General features: G+C 42.8%; 1 protein-coding gene across 1 annotated transcript; it reads right to left on the bottom strand.

The window, feature by feature from the left end:
* Positions 1 to 1397: 1397 nt before the first annotated feature.
* Positions 1398 to 17180, bottom strand: ube3d (ubiquitin protein ligase E3D). Its single transcript, XM_035421548.1, has 10 exons — positions 16949 to 17180; positions 14918 to 15117; positions 13517 to 13607; positions 12307 to 12538; positions 11688 to 11757; positions 10895 to 10973; positions 10627 to 10735; positions 10365 to 10540; positions 5918 to 6056; positions 1398 to 1521 (listed from the first exon to the last, which is right to left on the bottom strand). Exons 1-10 carry the CDS (start codon positions 17023 to 17025, stop codon positions 1501 to 1503), a joined length of 1194 nt encoding a protein of 397 aa, XP_035277439.1. The 5' UTR covers positions 17026 to 17180; the 3' UTR covers positions 1398 to 1500.
* Positions 17181 to 20899: the final 3719 nt, after the last annotated feature.

The raw sequence follows: 20899 nt of genomic DNA, 5'->3' as shown, positions 1-20899 counted from the left end.
ATGACAAACAGAAATATCCATTTTTATATCTTGCCTCTACATCTTTCCTTGAGCACAGTGGTCTCGGATTGCATGTGCCAAAGGAAATAGTTCCAAGAAAAAAAGGTTTTCATTATTTTTTGAAAAATAATGAGTTAATATACACATTTACTACCTCTGGAAGCATAACGTTGCTGTACAAGCTGCTTTGTAGTTACTTAAAAGTGATTTTCTTGCATTAAACGGTGCGCTTTGGATTGCCACTTACCATCTCTTAAAAAGCCTGCAGGTCATGAGAAACTTCTGTAATTATCGAAATATCTGTCAGTGCACACAGAACTGTCTGGGCTAATTGAACACATACAGCAAAACCTAATAAAAAAAAAAACTCTGGAAAGTGATCGCTCTCCCTTTGATTTGTGCTGCTTGTTATGCAGCTGTCATTCCATGCTGGGATGCTCATCACTGAGATGAAGGTGACGCCTTGTGCAGCCTTGTCCTGGAACCCCAGGATCTGGAAACTTTTTAATTGTCAGAACTTTTCAATTGTTTGAAAACAATGCCACAGCACTTATTTTGATATGAATACGAAAATACCATTAGGTTATATGCACACACACGCTCAAACTGTAACATATACTGTAGCTTATCTTTGAACCCAACACTGTGCAATTTGTGATTGCACAGATCAAATAAAGAGCGAGGGATTATGGGGTTAAATGGCTCTTTGTTCTTTCCTTCATCTGGATGGGATTTCAGTCGGAGCCAGGGGTATACAATTTCAGTTAGAATTACCGAATCTTGGAACGTTATCACCAGTCTTTACTACAGCAGGATGTTCTCATTACTTACAGTACTTACAACAGGACACGCTGGCTACAGTCTGTGCTGGTTATGTTCCATCTACAGCAGGATGTGCTGGTTATACTCCATCTACAGCAGGATATGCTGGTTATGTTCCATCTACAGCAGGATGTGCTGGTTATACTCCATCTACAGCAGGATATGCTGGTTATGTTCCATCTACAGAAGGATATGCTGGTTATGTTCCATCTACAGCAGGATATGCTGGTTATGTTCCATCTACAGCAGGATATGCTGGTTAGATTCCATCTACAGCAGGATATGCTGGTTATGTTCCATCTACAGCAGGATATGCTGGTTATGTTCCATCTACAGCAGGATATGCTGGTTCTATTCCATCTACAGCAGGATGTGCTGGTTATGTTCCATCTACAGAAGGATATGCTGGTTATGTTCCATCTACAGCAGGATATGTCGGCTATATTCCATCTACAGCAGTTTGTGCTGGTCATATTCTGTCTACAGCAGGATATGTGCTTAGTTATATGGTACTGAGAGGTTTAAACAGGTTTCATTAGTGAAAATATTTTAAAAGAATGATTTTGAAACCAGTGTTATACAAAGAATGTATTTAATATGGAATGCAATGGTTTATTGAGCATACTGTCCTTCATCTGTTCTGTCACAACTGTGTCCGGAAAGGATGATTGCACGATCTCACAGCCTCATAAATGCCACCTGTGAAATACAGGAAAGAGAAGATATAAAAATGATTAAAAACTGTAGTGAATTCCGTGGATATAGGAATTCAAATTTTATATAAAGATATACAATTATTTAAGGTCAAATTTTAGCTAAAGGGTACCACAGAAAGAGTCTGCACAACAGCTGCATTTTGTTTGCACACAAATATTCATGAAGGTAAATACTCATACCTTCCCATGACAGTACAGATGTCTCGTCAAATAAGAAGCGTAGTGAAATCAGGATAGAATCATGTAAATTCATGAATGCTTATTTCTGGAATTATGGATGCTTTGGGTATTTCAAATAGCACATAAAGCATAACAATAAAGGTACTGTACAAACGGCACATTGCAAATGCAGCTTTTACCAAGGGTATTGGTGTCATTCACTACTGAACACGGGCTTTAGGTTCTTCTTTCAGAATTATCTTCAATGTTGAGTTTACTCATAGGTCATGTGTCCCATTTTTGGCCTCTGAGCACATTTAGAAAGCAGCTACTTCACAAACACCCACACGGAGGACTTCTCGGCCACTTAAAAAATTCATGACTAGACGAAATCAAGAGATCCACACCTCGGCTGGCTGAAGCACCAGCTCCAGCAGCGCTCTTTCGTGAGGAGGAACACTTAGTGCTGTGTCTATGCAGCTGTCATTCCATGCTGGGATGCTCATCACTGAGATGAAGGTGATTGCAGAGTGCAGCCCTGTCCTGGAACCCCAGCATCAGCTGGAGTGACAATTACCACGGCAATGAATTAAGATAGATAAAATCTGGGGAGGAAATGGGTCTCATGCCACCCTCCACAACCACATACCGCCACAACCCCCCCCCCCCAATCATCTAACTCGCATCTCCTATCCCACACCTCCTCCTTTCTAGAGTGCCACTGCCTTGACTTATAGACCACTTTACTTTCTACAGAAGATCTTTCATTTTAGAGAAACAGAGGCCAGGCTTATTTTTTTTAAGTTAACCTTTAAAATGGGGTTTGACTGGTTGATATCTGAAAGTGAGACAGAAATAGTTGAGAAAAAGGACTTTATTGCCAAGATGGTGTCAGGACAACTGCAAAATACAGGCTACTGCCAAAATAAAAGAACCATAGCATTCTTTTCCAATAAGTTCTCACTGAACTGTACTTGACTAAACTTGCTGCCACTCATGCCCGAGATTGATATTTGCAGTCACAGAGTTGCTCATCTATTGCTCTATATGCACTCTTGACCAAAGTTGCCCCATCACCTTAGTCTCTGTTCCTTGTGAAACATCAGCATGTTCAACAGTCTTAGTCACTGAAGCGCCAATGTGCCCCAACAACCATTCTTTCAAAATCACTGAGATTGCTTCATCGCCAAAATAAGAGGCAGCTGGGCTAGCCTGGCATTTACACAATTGAGGGCATGCTACGATGTTAAATGCTTAACTAAATGGGAAACCGCACTGGTGTAAAAGCATCTGTTGTTAATATACTTTGTATCACTCATTTACTCAAATGTTTCCTTTATTCTAAAAAGAGTTTTGTCCCCTCTGCTATCGAGGTGCTGAACAAACTGCCTCGCTGAATGTCAGGTGTATTATATGTATGTATCTAGTATTTATTACTGTATCTATGTATTTATTATATGTGTGTTATATGTGTATACTGTACTGTATGTATCTATGTATTTGTGAGGCTGCAAGGCAAAACTGTGAAAACAAATTTCCCCTTGGGGACAATAAAATATTGTATTGTATTTTGCTTGTGACCTGCATTTCCCTTGTTGATGACAACCTTCCCTGGCAGATAAGGAACAGAAAATTCTGGAAAGTAATGATGGGGTTAGGGATTACAGAGAACTTGCCTCTTCCAATAGCAATACTCCCAATGGCTCGGTATCAAAACTTGACCGTTCAAGTGATGACTGGCAGCCCCACACGTGGAACATAAGTGGCTGTATCATCACCCGGGGAGAGAGGATTCGGTGGGTGAGATTTTCTGTGACTCATCACGCAGCGGTGACCTCCTCTGGTCATGTGCGTCTGCGGTCTACCCGTACTGGCTGCGCAAGATGTGCACTGCTGCAACGTAGCGACTGCCGAGCCTGGCCACTGGACTGTGGTGCACGAAGAAGCGGAGTTGGCTGGCAGCACACGTTTCCAAAAGCCAGCGCTAGTTTTCACTCTCCCCGAGTACAGAGAATGCTGGAGATTAATTTGGCCAAAAATAAAACGGAACATTCCAAATTGGAAGCTCTGTGGCCACGATTTTCCCAGCATGTACGCTGACTGTGCTGAAGACTGAAGACTCTGCAGAAAAACTAAAATGATCAACTTCTATCTGTAAGAGTGTGAGAAATGCCCAGGGAGCAGGGCCAGCATGAACCCCCTCGTGCGACAAACTGTTTTCTCTCAGTTACGCTTCCTTCCTACCTGCGATGTGCTCGGAAGCAGACAAAACAGGCTGATAATGCATTCGCACCACAAGGATCATCTGTCAGTATTGGGCTTGTGATGCATCCATCACACCTGCTCCGTACTCACCCCTGACGATCATCAGCGAACAACGCGGCGTTCATCTCAAACATTTTCTGGACTGTATTCATTGACTGCAGTCCATGGCTGCGATTAATGAACAGCGCAAGTGGCATTTAGTTAAAGTGCAAGTTGTCCTGAGCCTATTAGCGTGCACTCTGAGGCAGAACACACTGCGCATTCCTTCTCAAAAATACAGGCGCATGCTGCAAGTTTTCACACTCTGGACCGCAAAGCCTGAAGAACATCACCCCTCCTAGCGTGACAAGCGGGGGCGGGGCCTAGAACTTGCAGAGGTGGGGCTTATGAGGTACAGAGGGTGATAACATTTTAAGCCAATACCCTTTGAAAAAAAAAAAAAACCCACTTAACCGCAAATCCACAGGGTTTGTGGTTTGGCAGTAAGAAAAGCCATATGTAATAATTAGATAATAAATCTAAAATGGAACAAGCCTTCTCCTACACAGATGGTGGGGCCTGTGGCTTGCAAAAGGGTGTAGCTTCGTACACAGGGAGGGCGGTGTGTACTACATGGTGAGGACTGGGCCTCATTCATGCAGCCCACTACTCATGATGCACTTAATTTTATACTGCTGCTTCATTTTTCTAATTATAGAATTAGTACAGCATCAGTTCAGAAGTACAATAATGCACTGGATAACCTCTGTAGAGGAGTTTTCAGATAAGGGTTGGAAAGTCAGCCACTTTCCTGTAACACAATCTGGCTGGTTTATCACATTAGTCTTTTCCTCTGCCCAGTGCTGGCTCTTTCTCTCTTTCCCTCTCTCTCAGACAGCAGAGAGACTGATGGTTTTAAACACATTACTACGGGAATCATCCATCCAGGACTGCAGATGATGGGATCTCTCCCACTGTCACCTCTTCAAGCTATACATTATTGAAGTGTTCAGTGTTAAGGCAATAATTGGTCCGTGTTCAGTTTCGCCGTGGTGCTAATATCTAGTTATTGTGATGGTTCCATCTAGCAGCGTTGTAGCTGGCATTTAAATGCTGACAAAGATGTGCTGAAATTGCTTCAAAGACACGTACATTTATTGAACTCTTTTCAAAGACGCACACGTATCTGCTGGCAAACATAAAAGCAAAGCATCAATACACACACACACACACACACACAAATATACACTCAAAAACCCACTCAAACTGATAAAAAAACCACACACAATTCCTGGCATGACCGAGAGTTGCAGTGGATAGTGGGAGGCAGTCCCTACAGACCGAAGTGTAATAACATCCGAATGTCTGTTTATTACCATGCTCCTGCCCAGAGAGGGGGCTCGATGCATCCGAGGAGGAATGTGAATTTACCAAGTGATGAAGGGTTTCTGCTTTAATTAGGGGAATGTCTGGTGGAAGAATGGACGTAAGAGGAGTAAGCATTTTAATCAAAGGCCCATCTTGGGATTTCTGTATAATGAGATGGGTGGTAATGGGGGGATCTTAAAGAGAGGCCGCTGGTCTGCCTGACGGGATTATAAACATTTCAGCATCCTGTGGCAGCGGAGCTGCATGCTGGAAGCAGCAGTCATTTCCAAGGGATTCAAATGAGCATAAACTGCGTAATTACACTTAAACCATCAGAGAGGTCCAGGGCCACACTTAAAGCTGCACGATTCACACCCGTATTGCATGACAGCCGGATTCCTGGGGACCGAAAGTGCAGCCACAACGAATATGAGGAAGAACCTGATGTGAAGACCTGAAAAGACCTTAAAAACTTCTCATTGACAATTCTGCAAAAATAACGGCGCGGGAAACGACCTCTCCTCGGGTAACGGGGAGTGACAGCTGGGGCTAAATCAGCTCTCTTCTGCGCTTCCCTGACTGTCAAATAGTACATGGGCCACAATCACCTGGTAGCAGTTCATGCTGCGCAGAGACGGGGGGAGGCTGGAAGTGCTGCTGGTCAAGAGCTCCATCACTTCCTGGCAGGTGGTCTGAGGCAGGATCAGAGGGTGAACGCTGACATCTTTCTCCCACGCATCTGTAATACTGCAGAGAGGCAGAAAAAGGGAAAGAAAGAGAGACACTCGAAGATTAAAAGTTACCACCGCAAGCACTGCTCAGCAGAACACAAATAATCATCTCCACTTGCTCCCAGAAGAACGTCCGCTGAAGTGACACACTCTGCGCTAATTTGACAGTTTGAGGCATTGCCGTTTTAATGGTGCAGTTATTGAGTCGGGACTGGTAGAGAAAAACCGGAGGGAGCCGCAGAAACAGAGAAGGGGGAGGAAGAAGGGAGAAGGGAGAAGGGAGAAGTAGACTAAGAGATTAAGGGAGACTAACGGATTGGCCAATTGATTTATTGATTGCCCAGACGAACATCTAAATACAATAAAGACTATTACTTCAAGATGCTTTTGTGATCTTTCCCCTTTCTCCTTCAGCAGTTGTGCACAACATGTACTTCAGAGCACAATACAAATGAATTAATTATTGCATTTATATAGAACTTTTCGGAATACTCAAAGTGCTTTACAGTAATCATGTTAGAACACAGGATAACACAAGGTACAGGACACAATATAGCACATGCTGCAGCACACATGAGAAAACCCACTACAGTACACGATAAAGAACTGAACACACTAGAGCATAAACCATGTTTCACAATGTTGAACACAATGAGCCCAAAATAAATGACAGATAGCGCAGGAGTAAATGTGGTTCCTGACACAACTGGCAGGCTCTCCGTCGCATTTGTGATTTGAACTGATAAAACGACCCCTATGAGCACCGGCCAGGAGTCCATCAAACAACCACCTGCTGCCCCCCCCCCCCCCACCGTCTCATTGCGGATGCATTAACAACACATTAATCAATACTCGGAGAACACTGGCAGTGTTCTGTTGCTGACACCCCACTACTCCAAATGAATATTTGCTCTATGGCCAAACAGCCAAACATTGTTAAGCATTAAAAAGTCATTGTACGGACATGGCACCAGCTACCTTCTGCTCTAAACCTCTGACACAACCCTCTCTGGATCCCTGTCAGATTATTCTCCTTGGCCAAATTAATCCTTGGCTGTGTAAATCAATATTATAAATTGTGGCAGATGTGACACCTGAAACCCTGCCAAAACTGGGTAACCTAAATCTGTAAATACACGTGTGGCAAAAGGCCAAATCCGTAGCATTTGATGTAGACCACCCAATAAAGTACTGTTAAGTGAACACCCGGATTTAAGCATTGGTATTCCTGCCATCTGCAATAAAATGTCGCAATAAAATGTGTGATGCAGCTAGGCCCTTTTAACCGATGGTTAGTCAACAGGCCTTTAAAAAAAATCAAATAATTGATGTTTATGGGTATTTGTATTAAGTTACAAATCCTCGTCTTTCAAGTCACCTTGCAAGCTGCGAAATAATATCCTCCTAGGAGTACAATATCTATCCATCTATCTATCCACATTAGTGCAGCTGGAGTAGATATTTGTCCTTCCCTCCATTTCCCATCCTCAGTGGATTGGGACTTTGCAGCTGCTGGCCATATTTCAGCACTGAGGAGCACGTCGAGCCTCAGTGACATGTGATCCAGTGCACTTTGAGCTCTTTGCCCAAAAGCCACGAACCATCCCCTTTAATCAGCCGCACATATAATTATGACGATTTACGTCATTACGTAGGAAGCTGTCAAATTCTCGCGGCAGGAGTGGCAGATCGAGTCGCTCGCAGAATGCGCTGTTTATAATGACTCCGTCATCATAAGAAACACTGCAGAAATCCACAGACTCTGCGTGGCTGCAATGCTTTCGGTTTAATTTTATGGGTCACGCTATTGGCCCTCTGCGTGAGGGGGAAAATGTGCACCCCTGTGGCCATGCCTCCCTCAGACATGTGGCCTCTGCTTTCTCAGTAAGAATCGGTGCTGTGTCTGAGGAGCATTTCACAGCTTAGCCCCGTAATGCAGGGGACTGGAGCAGAGCAGCGGCTCCCTTACGCTTCCCAGTCTTACTGCATCTCTTCTGCTGGGGGAAATTAAAGCAATGGAGGGCACGGGGAGAGGGGCCCAGAGAACAGTGTGTGCTGCAGTGATTTCCCTGGATGTTTTCAGACAGCGAGACTCATGCTCTGCCTGTTGGAAACCGAACGCTGTGTGGAACTCCAGATCAGACCCTGCCTGTTTATCTGCCCATCCCTGTCGGGTACAGAAACAGCCATGCTTTAGAGTTGAGTGAGATGAGATGAGTCAATGTACAGCGCCCCCCCCAACACAACCAAACTATGAGTCACGTACACAAAGGGATGGAATTTTCCAGTCAGCACCCCCCCCCCCCCCACCCCCAAAAAAAGCAAAAAAACTTTCCCTCTCCCTGTTCCCTCCTTGCCACAGCCTCTCTGGTCTCCATTACAGAGCAACTCCCTTGATGATGCCCTTCACAGCCTAAATCAGCTTTGCCCTGAAAACAATGTAGATGCTACCGTTTCCTACAGTAATCTAGATGTTTAATGGAGTGCGCGTGGCTGAATGACTAATACACTAACAGCTTTTAAACAGAGAGAAAGAAAAAGAGAGAGGGAGAGCGGCAGCATCATTGCTGTTGAATTTCCACGTACTGAGACCGATTAGGTTTCTGTGACATCACTAAGCTGGCTGTGAGGGTGAGCGTAAATTTCAGACTGTCAGAGATAAAAACCTGCGCTCTGTGTTTGGACACCCACCCAGATGGACAGGGTTTGATTTAGTTTCTGCCAACATGCATTTACAGCAAACAGAGGTACCAATGGACACCCAGTGTACATTGAAAGAGATAATAATCACATATTGACAGGAAAGCTGGCCCAAGGAAAATAATTACACACTGACAGAAGAGTTGGACCCGGGAGGATAGTCATACATAGAGAGGAGAGTTGGGCCAGGGAAAATAATCGCACACTGAGAGGAGAGCTGGGCCAGGGAGAATAACCGCAAACTGAGAGGGGAGTTGCACCAGGGAGAATACTCGTACAAGGATAGGAGAGCTGGGCCAGGGAAAATAATCACACACAGAGAGAACTGAGCCACAAAAAATAACCACAGAGAAAGTAGACAGATAATAATTCCACGCAGAGGAGAACTTGGGGCAATGGGGCAACTGCACAGAGATGGGGAAAGAAGGACACCCAACTGAACTGACGGTGTTTGCCATGGTCCAGGCATGAGCCAGTGACACAAAACATGTTTTAACAACATTCAAAATCTCATCAGGGGTCTCATCAAGACTCATTCACAACTGGCATGGAGATTAAGCAGTCCCTATTGAGTGAGTGCTGGTCATCTATCGACACACTGTTTCGACTTGAACTATCAGCACCCAAAGACTTCTGCCCTTCTCTAAATTTCCTGAGTTGCTCTCTCTTCAATGCATCTTTGAATAAGCCCTAGTGATCTTAACGCATCAAACAAACCAATTACTACTCTGACCAAACGGCCATGTTAAACTCCTAACAATGCCTTTATACATTATAGGCCGCAGACACTTGGGTGTAAGACACAGCGTCTTAAGTATAGTGGAAAGAAGAGAACAGCTCATCCATACCCACACTCGCACTCAAACCCATCAATGGATCCAATGCTGACATCAGCAGATGGAAGGTGAGGAATCTCAGGCCTGAGGCCTACAGGGTCTGCTGGTTCTCTCACACTCAGGATACTGGCTTCAGTTAAGCAGCAAAATCCCAACTCACCCCACCAAGCTACAAGTCAGTAACTTTAACAAAGAGAGAGTCTGAAGGCTTCATTAAAGGACTTCTATATTGGCTCGATGACCTCAGTAATAAATTGCCAGTGGTGCAGCTGTGTGTAAATGTACATGTAAACATGTGACTAAAGTGAGGCTACTCACTGTGTGCATGAGGACCTGGAGCTGACAAATGACTCAGACAGCACTATGGACTTGTGGGAGGCCATTGCCGTTTAAACATGAAAGCTAAGCCTACTGATTGTTTATCACTGTCACTGCATTCATAAAAGAAATGGTCAGCAAAGACCTTGTAAAATAACAGAACATGCCATACTTCCATAATCTGTCGCTAATAAGCATCTTGTGTCCTGTGCAGCAATCCATCATATGACTTACAAAGGTGTTATAGCTTCTATGATAGGTGCAGATAGAATTGGAAAAACAATTTGGAAATTGGAAATTTGGAGATTTGGAAAACAAAACTTAGAGAAAGGGCAAGTACCTGAATGTTTTCAATTCAAGTTTGACATTAGCTCCAGAATTCAGAATTATAAGTTTAAATGAAAACACAATTCTTTACTGGGTGTGTGCATGCGTGTAGGCAAGAGAGGAGGCAGGCCTCGCTGACTTACTCCTGGTGCAGGCCGGGGGCACAGGGCAAGTAGAGGACTTTAACAGCACTGCTGGCTCCACATGACAGATGTTCAGCACGGACACTAACATCATCTCCAGGAGAGATGGAGGCGTCGCCACTGACGACAGGCAAGGAGAGTGAGGCAACGAGGGAGTCGGTGTTCAGCAGCCAGAGCTACGAGAGAGAGAACATCATTCATCCTTCTGACACTACTCTCTCTCTCACACACACACACACACACAAGATAAGGAGACCCATACCAGGATAAATGCTTTTCCATTTGGAGTCTGGAGAGAAAAGCGGAATATACTCTGTGTGGACGACAATTCCACTAGCCTGGCAGCTACGGTCTGCTCCAGGAACAGCCATCTATTTCAGACAAAACACAGACCATCAGGTTAAAGAAGCTCTGCACTGCCCAAAGAAATCTCACTATTTCTGTGAAATACCTGCAATTTTGAAAGGACTGTGTGTACATGCGTGTGTGTATTTGTATGTGATGGATGTGTGTGAGAGATGCCGGGTCACCTGTGTTCATTACTAATGGCCTCTCCATCCTCGTCACTCCGTTTGACCATCAGCTCTGTGATGTAGAGCTTCAATGTCTCTGAAATCATGCACATCACTGTCCTGACACACACGCTCACATTCAATCAATCACATCCTCCAGACTGCTGACAGCAGTCGTTAATATGAGATATTACTGGCCGGATAGCCTCACACCTCTGTGACACTGTTTATGTACAGGAAATTATACATCGATAAGATATAAAGCAGAGGAGCTATAGCCGCTGAGCTGAACTCATTAAGCTTTGTTTAATACAGCGATGTGTCAGCGGAACGTTTAACACCCTGATAGAGGGCGGGCATCCGATACAATCAGACACAGCAATGCAGAGTTTGAGAGCTGCTGATGCAGACATGATTAATTACAGCTCTCTGTTGTTAATACCAAGTCGCAGAGGAGCAGGCTGCACATAACACTATATCGTATTATTTCCACGTTGTTTAATACTAAGCAAAGTCAATATTTCAGGATGGGGTTCTTAATGAATGCACTATACTTACCCAGACTACTTAAAACATTTAAACAATAATTACTTATTCACTTACAGTTCTAGTTTGGAGTAGAAGAATTAGGCAATTCAAGCCAAGGTGGTGACTACTGTGTTATGCAATTTTAAACAGTAGACAGTTTAATGCTGTGTGAAGTCATAATTTTGAACTTATGCACACTTCTATGTGATTTCATCATGTTTACACTTCTACGTTGCCAATAATATGTTTTGCTGTGTTGTGGATGAGCTGGAGGACCAGGTACCTGCAGCGAGGGTCTCTCCTAGGACTGCCCCACAGGCTCTGCATAGAACTAAAGTCATCCTACTGGGCTTCTGCAGGGAGGGAGAGAGAAACAGCGAGAGCAGGAGCCAGAAAAAGAGAAAGAAAGGAAAGGATGGCAGAGAATGGGAGGGGAGCAAGGAAAAATGAGTTAGTGAAAGAAGAGAACAAACAAATTCTTCCTGGGAGATCATGATGGAGTTTGGCTTCAAACACAAGGTAACAGAGGCGTCCATTAAACAAAGCCCTCTCTGTAAGCACCAATCAGTGATTGACCCCCCACCTCCGTCTCTCCCTATAAAGCAGCAAGCATGATCGAAGAGTCATTGTTTTCTGCACCACTGAGATAGTTACAACACACAGACATGGCAGAGATGTCGTGACTTGTAAGGGTCATTAAAATGGTTACTAATGTCCAATAGGTTACTAGCTGTTGCATGACATATCCCTCCCTTCAGAACAGCACTAGCAGTCTGCTGAAATGCTGTGCGGACTATAGCGAATAAAATTGTCACTGGCTTCCAGGCAACACGTTTGTTGCGTCTGTAGCTGTGTGTCGAACAATGTTTTCTACCTCTGAATCAGACCACCAGGGTACCCACCTGTGCCGGGCCCTGGTTGTGACCGGTGTCTGTGTGGGCATTGCTAGGTTCCTGTCTGAGGGTCTGATCACACTCGCTGTCCCTGAGCAACAGGAAGTAGGTGTCACCCAGTAAACAGTCCCCTGGTCTGGGCAGCAGTTTCCTGTTGGCAAATGGGTCTGGGTGGCAGCACCAGTCCTCCACCAGCGTGTTCCAGTTCCCATTAGGCAATGGAAGGACTCGCTGAAACACCCTAACGGGGGGAGACAACGACGATGATATTACATCATTTACATCATGGAGTAGCCAGTTTTGGTCTTTTTTTTCCCCTCAGTCAAATTGGCTGAACTGACAAGCTCCTCACTGGTCCATGGGGCTGAAAAGCCCATTTTTGTTCTGGATTTATTTCTAGAAATGTTTTGTCTTCACCCTGTCATATTCCTTTTTAAGATCAGTTTCGTGTTATTTCTTTATAACTCAGTGGCTATTTGCAAACTGAGCCTTAGGGCTGTTTGGCCCACTCGATCTGCATGCATAGCCACTCTTCCTTTTTGACTGCATATGCATTTCCTCAGAGTGTCCCCCTTCCCCTCCAACCTCAGAGTTGCTCCATTTGAGATTGGTCTCAAGACCACATTTTGAAAGTCTTCATTTCATCTTGGACCCGTCTTAAATCTGTCTCAGGACACTGACTGCTGGTATATTGGATCTTTTAAATGCTATGGTGCCATGAGAAGGTATTTGCTTCCTCCCTGATTTCCTCTATTATTGCACGTCACACTGAATGGTTTCAGGTCTTTAGACAAAATGTAATGTTAGACAAAGGGAATCAGAGTAAACACAAAACACATTTTCAATTTTTAAATTATCATTACATTTATTTAATTAAAAAAGCTATCAAACACCCATATGAAAAAGTTATTTTGGTCTTGCTCTTGACTCACTTGAAATGGCACAGAAACATTCAGTTGCAAGTGATAGACACAACACTGCTGAATATTTTCAGACAGAACATTAGGTCAGAATAAGACTCAGACACAAACTACATTTCCCACACCCCTTCTCTCTTTCCCTTGCTTGTTCCCTTGTGGCGAGATGACTGTAGAGAGCTGGAGGGCCAATCCCAACCAGTCTTCCCTGGAGAGCTCATCCTCTCCAATGATAAAAGGATGAGGCGCAGTCAGGTGTATCCTGTGGGGGAGGGTGTTAAATAAATAGACTTCGCCCTTACCTCTTTGTCAGCACTTGTGCCCTGCACCTCTGACAGCTGAAGCAGTAACTCTTCTTAACCTGAAGTATCCTCATCATGCTCTCAGGGGCTTCTGCAAGTTTGCAAAAATGAAAAATAGAAAACACCTGCGAACTCTGTGAACAACAAGTGCCATTTAACCTTGGCCTGGATGGAAACTGCATGTCAACAAACATTAGGGTAAGAGAGAGGCTTGGATTGAACCTGACGGCCAATTTACCTGTAACCTGATTGGTCTGAAAAGCCTCTTCCAGCTGGCCTTATGATGACTTATTTCAGGGCACAATGGGCTAACTTACATTCTCCATGACCATAGCAACCCCCAAAGACTGAGGGGTTCATTGATTCTGTGAAAAACCTGGGCCCTTAAAAACTCAGTTTAGAAGACTGTAGTGACTGATAGAACAAGTCTTGTTTTGTCTACATTAACAGGTAGCGAGCCCTTGAGCACAAACATTTATTCTCCAAATGTTTTTACAATAAAGCCTGCAGGACTGTCATTGACAAAGCTGAAGTAAACAACAAATAAATCACAGATGATTTGTGGACTTCTGCAATTCTGAGGTCAAAGGTCACAGAAAACTGCTTCTACATTTTAATGTCCCAACACAGTCTAATGACTGGTGTGCAACAGTGAAGGCCCCACAGGTTAAATCATTATTCATTACATTACACTAATTTGTTTTGCAAACACTTTTAACCAAAGTGGCTTAAAAGAAAATGACAGCCAAGCAATATCAAATACAAATAATCATAACCACAAGCACCAGAGCAGAGAAAGCATTAAATCAATAAAGATATTTAGTGCAAAACATATCAGACAGCAACTAACCAAGTGCATTATATTATATTCTAGGTGCATGAATAAGTAACTCTATGCTCTTAGTACTAATCAATATTAAAATAAAACAACAAGTTAAAATAATACATAACAAATAATTAAAGTTTAGCTGTCCATGAGTTCCAAGGCAATGTGAATAGGAAACGTTGAAGATCTAACAGGTCTGACAAGGTCTTCTGATCTCAAAGGGGATTCTGTCTTCAGTCAGCTCATTGGAACTGATGTCTCTCCTGCTTTGATATAACACTGTTAATACAGTGGTTCGTTAACTATGTCTTTTGCTGGTTATTACAGTGCACTTGCAGACCACACCAATGTCTGAATGCAAGAATTCATTATTCAGATTTATCCATTTACAAATAAAAGACAAAAACACCTATCTGTCCAATTATATTTTCATGTAAGCCTTTATAGTTTGTGTTATGGAGAATTCTCTTACACAGAGCCTGTGTGCGTGTGTGCGCGCACATGTGCATACAGCCAGCCAGCCGCTCACTGACTCACGCATACAGCCTGACAGGTGATGTAAGGGCAGACAGTACCTGTATGCTGGTTCACCTGAAGGCGGAGCCTCAAGTGCAGCCCCTCCTCCCTTGTGTTGGAAACCTCTCTGCAGGAGCCCTCTGTGAGGGCGACCCCTGGTGGCAGCACCACAGGCAGCATCCCTGTGGGCATCTTGATCTGAAGAAAGGAATCTCCACCAGAAACAGTGACCTCAGCGGGGTCCCCTGCAACATCAGTCCTGAACACCCACACACACGCACACACGCGCACACACACACACACACACACATGCACACACAGAGTACCATTACTACTGCAGAGCAGATGATCAGACACCACACAGTCTTTCATTTAATGAGGAGTGAGAAACTCAGGGAAAGGGGATATGGGAATGGCGGCAGTCTCACTAGAGGTCCATCTCCTCCAGCAGTTCATGGAATAAAGCCAGCTACAGCCGAATAGCCAGCGCCACATTAACATGTGGGCCAGAACCCGATTACTATACCATCAGTCAGAGTGTGTATGTGTGAATCTGCAGCGGCAGAATTTGGAGCTGATACAATTGCATTTCTACTGCACTTTCAGAATTATTCCCACATTTCAGTTAATAAACCTGGTGCAAGCGATGCCCTTGCTGTTTTGAAGCAAGCTGCAAGCTGTTCGTTTGGCGCAGACACTCAACACTGGCGGGAGCTAGACTCTCATGTGGAGCAGATGTAGGGCCACACATGCAATTATTTTCTCCGGCCTGGCAATACGTCACCATCCGTGGCCGAGACACTCACTGCCCTGGGGAGAAAGCATCTCCAGTTTCAGCTGGCTTCTTATCAACCGCAGAGAGCACTGAGACCACCCTCATCAGTAGCACACAACCCAAACCCTCACAGAGACATGATGCGGAATAACTCAAGTTATGTTCGCTTCTTAATTCCTGTACAGGAAAATTAATTTGAAACCAGTTCGGGGGAAAATCATTACCAATTATCCACCACTGGTCCATAATTACTGGAATCAAACTGGTAGTTGCAATTATGCAAAGCTGCATGTTTTAGGCTGGTTGTCCACTTAAAACTGAAAGGTCCTTATATCAACGCATACCACCCACATACAACAGGAGTCCATTTAAACCTAAGGAAGTCTGCTACAATGGCCAGCAAAGCCTACATCCTAAATCCCAATATAGGACAGTCTCGATTTTAGACGCTCAGTCTCTAACAAAGCTCAATATTGACCCTGACGTGTGAGACTAGATAAAGTATACGTTAATGCAATTATACTGTTAGAATTATGAAGGTGACGCAACATACAAAAATGGAGAAATGCGACTAGGGATGTATGCAAGTACGCAGGCAGTTCGTAACCAGGTGCTGTAGTAATTATAGTCTCAGTGTCTGACACGGCCCAATAGTACCCCCTTGTGGTGAAATGATATTGCATCACGTGGCTGCTGAGGAAAAAGACTGCTACAACGTGCAAATAACTGACGTACGATACTGTCCGTTCACTCATCATATCACCTTTTGGTTTATTTTGGCAGTTAGCTGGCTAGGTAGTCACCTTGCGTAAAATTCGTAACGTTCACTAACGACGAAATGGATTTACTTAGTAATTAGCTAGCTAACTCGACTTCGTTCATTATTGTTCAGTCTGCTGGCAATAGCAGCGATTTAACGTTTAGTTATTTCATTGTTCATTCATGTTATTGGACTACAGCTGGCTTGGCTAAATTTGTTTTCACTACACAGAGAACTTGCAAGTTAGTTGGAGGGGCTGATTTAAGAAACAGCGAGCAAGCTGAGCAATGCTGTATGTTTGCATTATTATTTATTGTTTATATTACAATATTAGTTGCATAATCTGTTAACTTTGTGGTCTCATTCTAGTGGTATTAATTTAGTGGCCTCTGTTGCCTTTGTTGTTAAACTAACAAAACGATGTGTGGATCACAGCGCCCACTGACCTAATATCCAAGCACAGACCTGTAGGAGCAAGCTACATAGACACATACGAGAAGCGGGATTCACTGGAAATGAGCATGGTGGCTAAAAAGTAATTGATTTATAACTTACCTTAAAACCAACAGACCACTCTGTAAATGCTGCCTCAGCTCCAGAAACACACCAGCTTGCTTGTGGGTTTCTTCCATTTTCTCACTAAAAGACTTGAATATAGCTAAATAGCTAACTTCGTTGTCCACCAGGATTGCACGTTTATCGGCTAGCAAGAAGCTTTCCAACAAGTAGCTAGTTAGCTTCTGCCGCTTTACAGCAGCAGCACATGAAACCACGAACCAGGAAGTAAATATTGCTACCATGGCATTAACGTCACGAATATGTGGCGTCACGGAACTGTGTATGGTGGCGATTTAGCGACCTCTGCCGTATGCAATATGATTCCTGAAGCGCTGGAGATCGGCGGGCAACATTGTAGTGGGCATTTTTGCATCTTTTAGAAAATGTAGAGAGTTTAGTCATATTTCGAAAAGCGTTTACCTATTATTTTACAAAAGTGTACAACAATGACATTCTTTTATCAGTTCTAGGCTACTTTGTGGCGGGGCTACTCTGCTTGACAGGGTGATGAATTTAACCATCTGGGAGGATCTCAGAATAGAGCTGCTGCTTCTCGGCATTGAGAGGAGCCTGTTGAGGTGATTCGGACATCTGATAAGAATGCCCCCGGGAAGCTGGCTTTGGAGGTGTACCAGACATGTCCAGCTGGGAGGAGACCCAGGTGCAGACCTGCACTGTACGACATGATGAAGGAATTATATTTTGGCGTTGAATGGCTACTCATCTTTAGCTATTACTTCTGTTGAAACCATAAAGATATGGTTGAAACCAAGGAGGTTTATGCTGTCTTTATATCTTTTTAACCTCACTGATGTGAACTTTGCTGTTGTTTATTGCAATCTGAAGGCAATCAATGTACTGTACTGGGAATCATTTAAGAATCCAAACCTGGACTCAACTGACTCAAAATGAGGACAAGTTGAACTTTGATCTTGGGAAAAAAATTCAAAAGATTATGACAAATATTTTTAGAAATAAACTTATATTGATTATAGATTTCACAAGGCACATTCACTGTACTATTTTTAGAGCACATAATGTTGTGTGTTGCTTACAGTGAAGAGCTTCTTAACCTTAGCTCCTCAGTGGGGGGACACTCTCCATTCCTCTATGAACCACTCAGTCACTGCCCATTTTCCGCCATGGTCTAAAGACATAATCTCTTCAGACTGTCCCTTGACTATCTCTAACACTACTCCTTCGCAGTGTTACTCCCAATCACAGATTAATGTCTTATATCACTTGTATCCTTGTATTTTGATCTTCTAGCACTTTTGTATTGCACTTGTACATCCATCTTTATGTACTTTTAAAAAAATCATATCTTTTGTAATCATGTCTCACTTCTAGTTTGACTTTCCATAACTTTACAGACTAAGCCTATGCTTACTGCATAAACTAGATTTAATGTAAATGGCTATGGATAACTGATACTTCACAAGATTGTATCTTATCGGAACTGTGTTCTGTAGTCATGTAGCCAAATAAAATGTAATATAATGTGATCCATAAGCAAAGAATTTAAATGGAAATGTAATTGCTCATTATGTGGGTCATGGTCTTGCAAGGTTTATGAGCCACTGCTCTACTGTTTGTCCACAAAGCTGGGAAGGGTTTGGCAAAGGTATTTTAACACCTGGAAGGTACAAATCACATGCATATATTTTAGTTTCTTTTATTATAACATGACAAAGCCACAGCTTTCTGCAGAAATGATGAAATTAAGTGATTTATTAAGTGAGAAGGCATAGCAATAGCAGATACGTAGGTTTGATGTTAGAAACAAAATACATTACAGGCTCTGTCACCCCCTAAGGCTGTGTACTGTCACCATTATTTTACATTTTATTTGCAAATATTAATTTAAGTACACTTTCATTTGCATGTATGTATTCATTTAGCAGTAACCCCCTGAGCACGTTCTTTACATGTGTAAATGCTACACTGCTAATAATAGAATCACTGCATGGTTGTTTCTTTTCCATTAACCGCTTGGAGCATCCAGAAGATGAGGATATGTCAATGCAGCAAGCACATTAGTTGAACACTTTTACATTAAAAAGTCAAACATGTTGATGAGTAAAATCTAATTTTAGATAAATATTAAACACCATTTAAAATGCCTAAGGTCTCCCCAAAAGGACACTACATGTAGATGGTTTTCAACACTATTGTCTCTGATCTCCTATTTTGAAGCCCTCTCCATGACCTCCGTAGGTACCAAACCTTTAGATGACATTCTATTTAGATGGCATTCTCCAAGCGTTACAGCAAAAATAAGAGGATCGTTTGTAGCAACCAGCAACTCAGAGGCGGCATAGCGGTAACAGCTCTTAGATATATACAAAAGGGGAAATCATGGGCTATTATTGCTCATCTAGCATCCAATTCCCGCTAGAACACACTCCGAAAAACATACTAACTTTTCAAGGAAAGATAACTTTCTTAAATGATGTGTGATTTGATTTATTGAAAATAAAAATGAAGCCTTACGGCCGAAAATTACTTCCCGAACAGATTTCTACTCAGCTCAAAAACTGTTTTTTTTTTTTTTTTGTAAATATTTCCCACAAAGGTTATTGTTCCTTAGGGAGGTGGAAAAGGACGGTCTATAGGCTATGTACAAAAAAGCAGTTGGTTACGGTAGCCGTATTGTACAGTAAGTTATTGGTCGTGTTGCGTTTTTCAACATTACATTTTTGGCGACTATCCGCTACTTTATAATGGCATTGCAGATAAGCTCAACAACAAGGCCTGTTCAAGTACTATTGCCCCAAGGGAGAAATAGGCTATACAACATTTCTAATAGAAGCTTGTCAGTGAAATCGGTCGAGTAATGAAGCCTGGATATTTTTAAAGGACGGGGACACGTCTTTATGAAGGTGTAACAATTATTTTAGAATAAAACATTTTAATATATAATTATGTTCAACATGTGTCTAATTACATGACGAGTTTAAATTACTGTCAATATTTAGTCAAATGAAAAGTACGAAGACATTGTGAATAACAGTGCAAATATGTTAAGGAATTTAATATAATTCCGTTTTCTACGGGTTTTTAAGTTGCCTCCTTCACAAATTCAGGAAAATATAAATATTTTATTTGTATCTATTTCTATTTGATGATAAATAATCTGAACAAAGTACAAATAAAATCCTTCTAAAAATTACTCATTTATTTAATTGCGATAAAATACATGTTTTATTGAAACTATTAATTATTAATTTCCTATAATTCTTAAAAGGTGAATTCAATGCGCAATTCGGATCATACTGGAACAACGCTGGGAAGACTGAGAACGATTATGCGAACAGGTGGCATCTTGATATGCTATTAACATCTTGCGCCTGGGGGGCTGAATTAACCTCCTGTGAAATTGATGAATGGATTAAAATCCGGTTTTCCAAAACGCAGGGCCAAATGAATAATTAGCCTAGATATGTACTGACACTCCCTTAGTTCCATTCATGTAATCCAAAGAAATGTCTCTGACATCACTCCTGTACTTTACAACTACTCTTTAGAACTAACTGTTAAGAAGGGTTTGGTTTTATGTCCTAACTAGCTAGAGTAAACCATTCATATGGAACCATTCTGCTGCAGCTGCCTTTGTAAATGGACATTTTTAAGGAGAACACATAGTGGTCCGCAGTGCTGTCTGGGAGCTGTCAACTGGGTTCTTTGAGCTTTGTGTGGAGCTCAGCTCACTAGCAACGTACGGATCTCCGTCTATCTCAGCTAATCTCGCGGCATGTTTTTAACAAGACACCGAACAGGAAGCATGTAGGATACACACAGAATCCACACGACTACGAGCCTTCATTTGCTAACTGCGCCGGTGCCAGCGTTTATCCGAATAACCAGGCCCAACATTTCCTTGATAACACATTCAACGCCGATTCCTGTTTTCCAGTTTTGCCGCGATCACCGAAACACAGCCTTGTT

Source organism: Anguilla anguilla, chromosome 1 (genome assembly GCF_013347855.1).
Source record: "Anguilla anguilla isolate fAngAng1 chromosome 1, fAngAng1.pri, whole genome shotgun sequence".
Classification (NCBI taxonomy): domain Eukaryota; kingdom Metazoa; phylum Chordata; class Actinopteri; order Anguilliformes; family Anguillidae; genus Anguilla; species Anguilla anguilla.
Note: the sequence above shows the minus strand (reverse complement) of the source record. Positions and strands in the feature narration are given on the sequence as shown.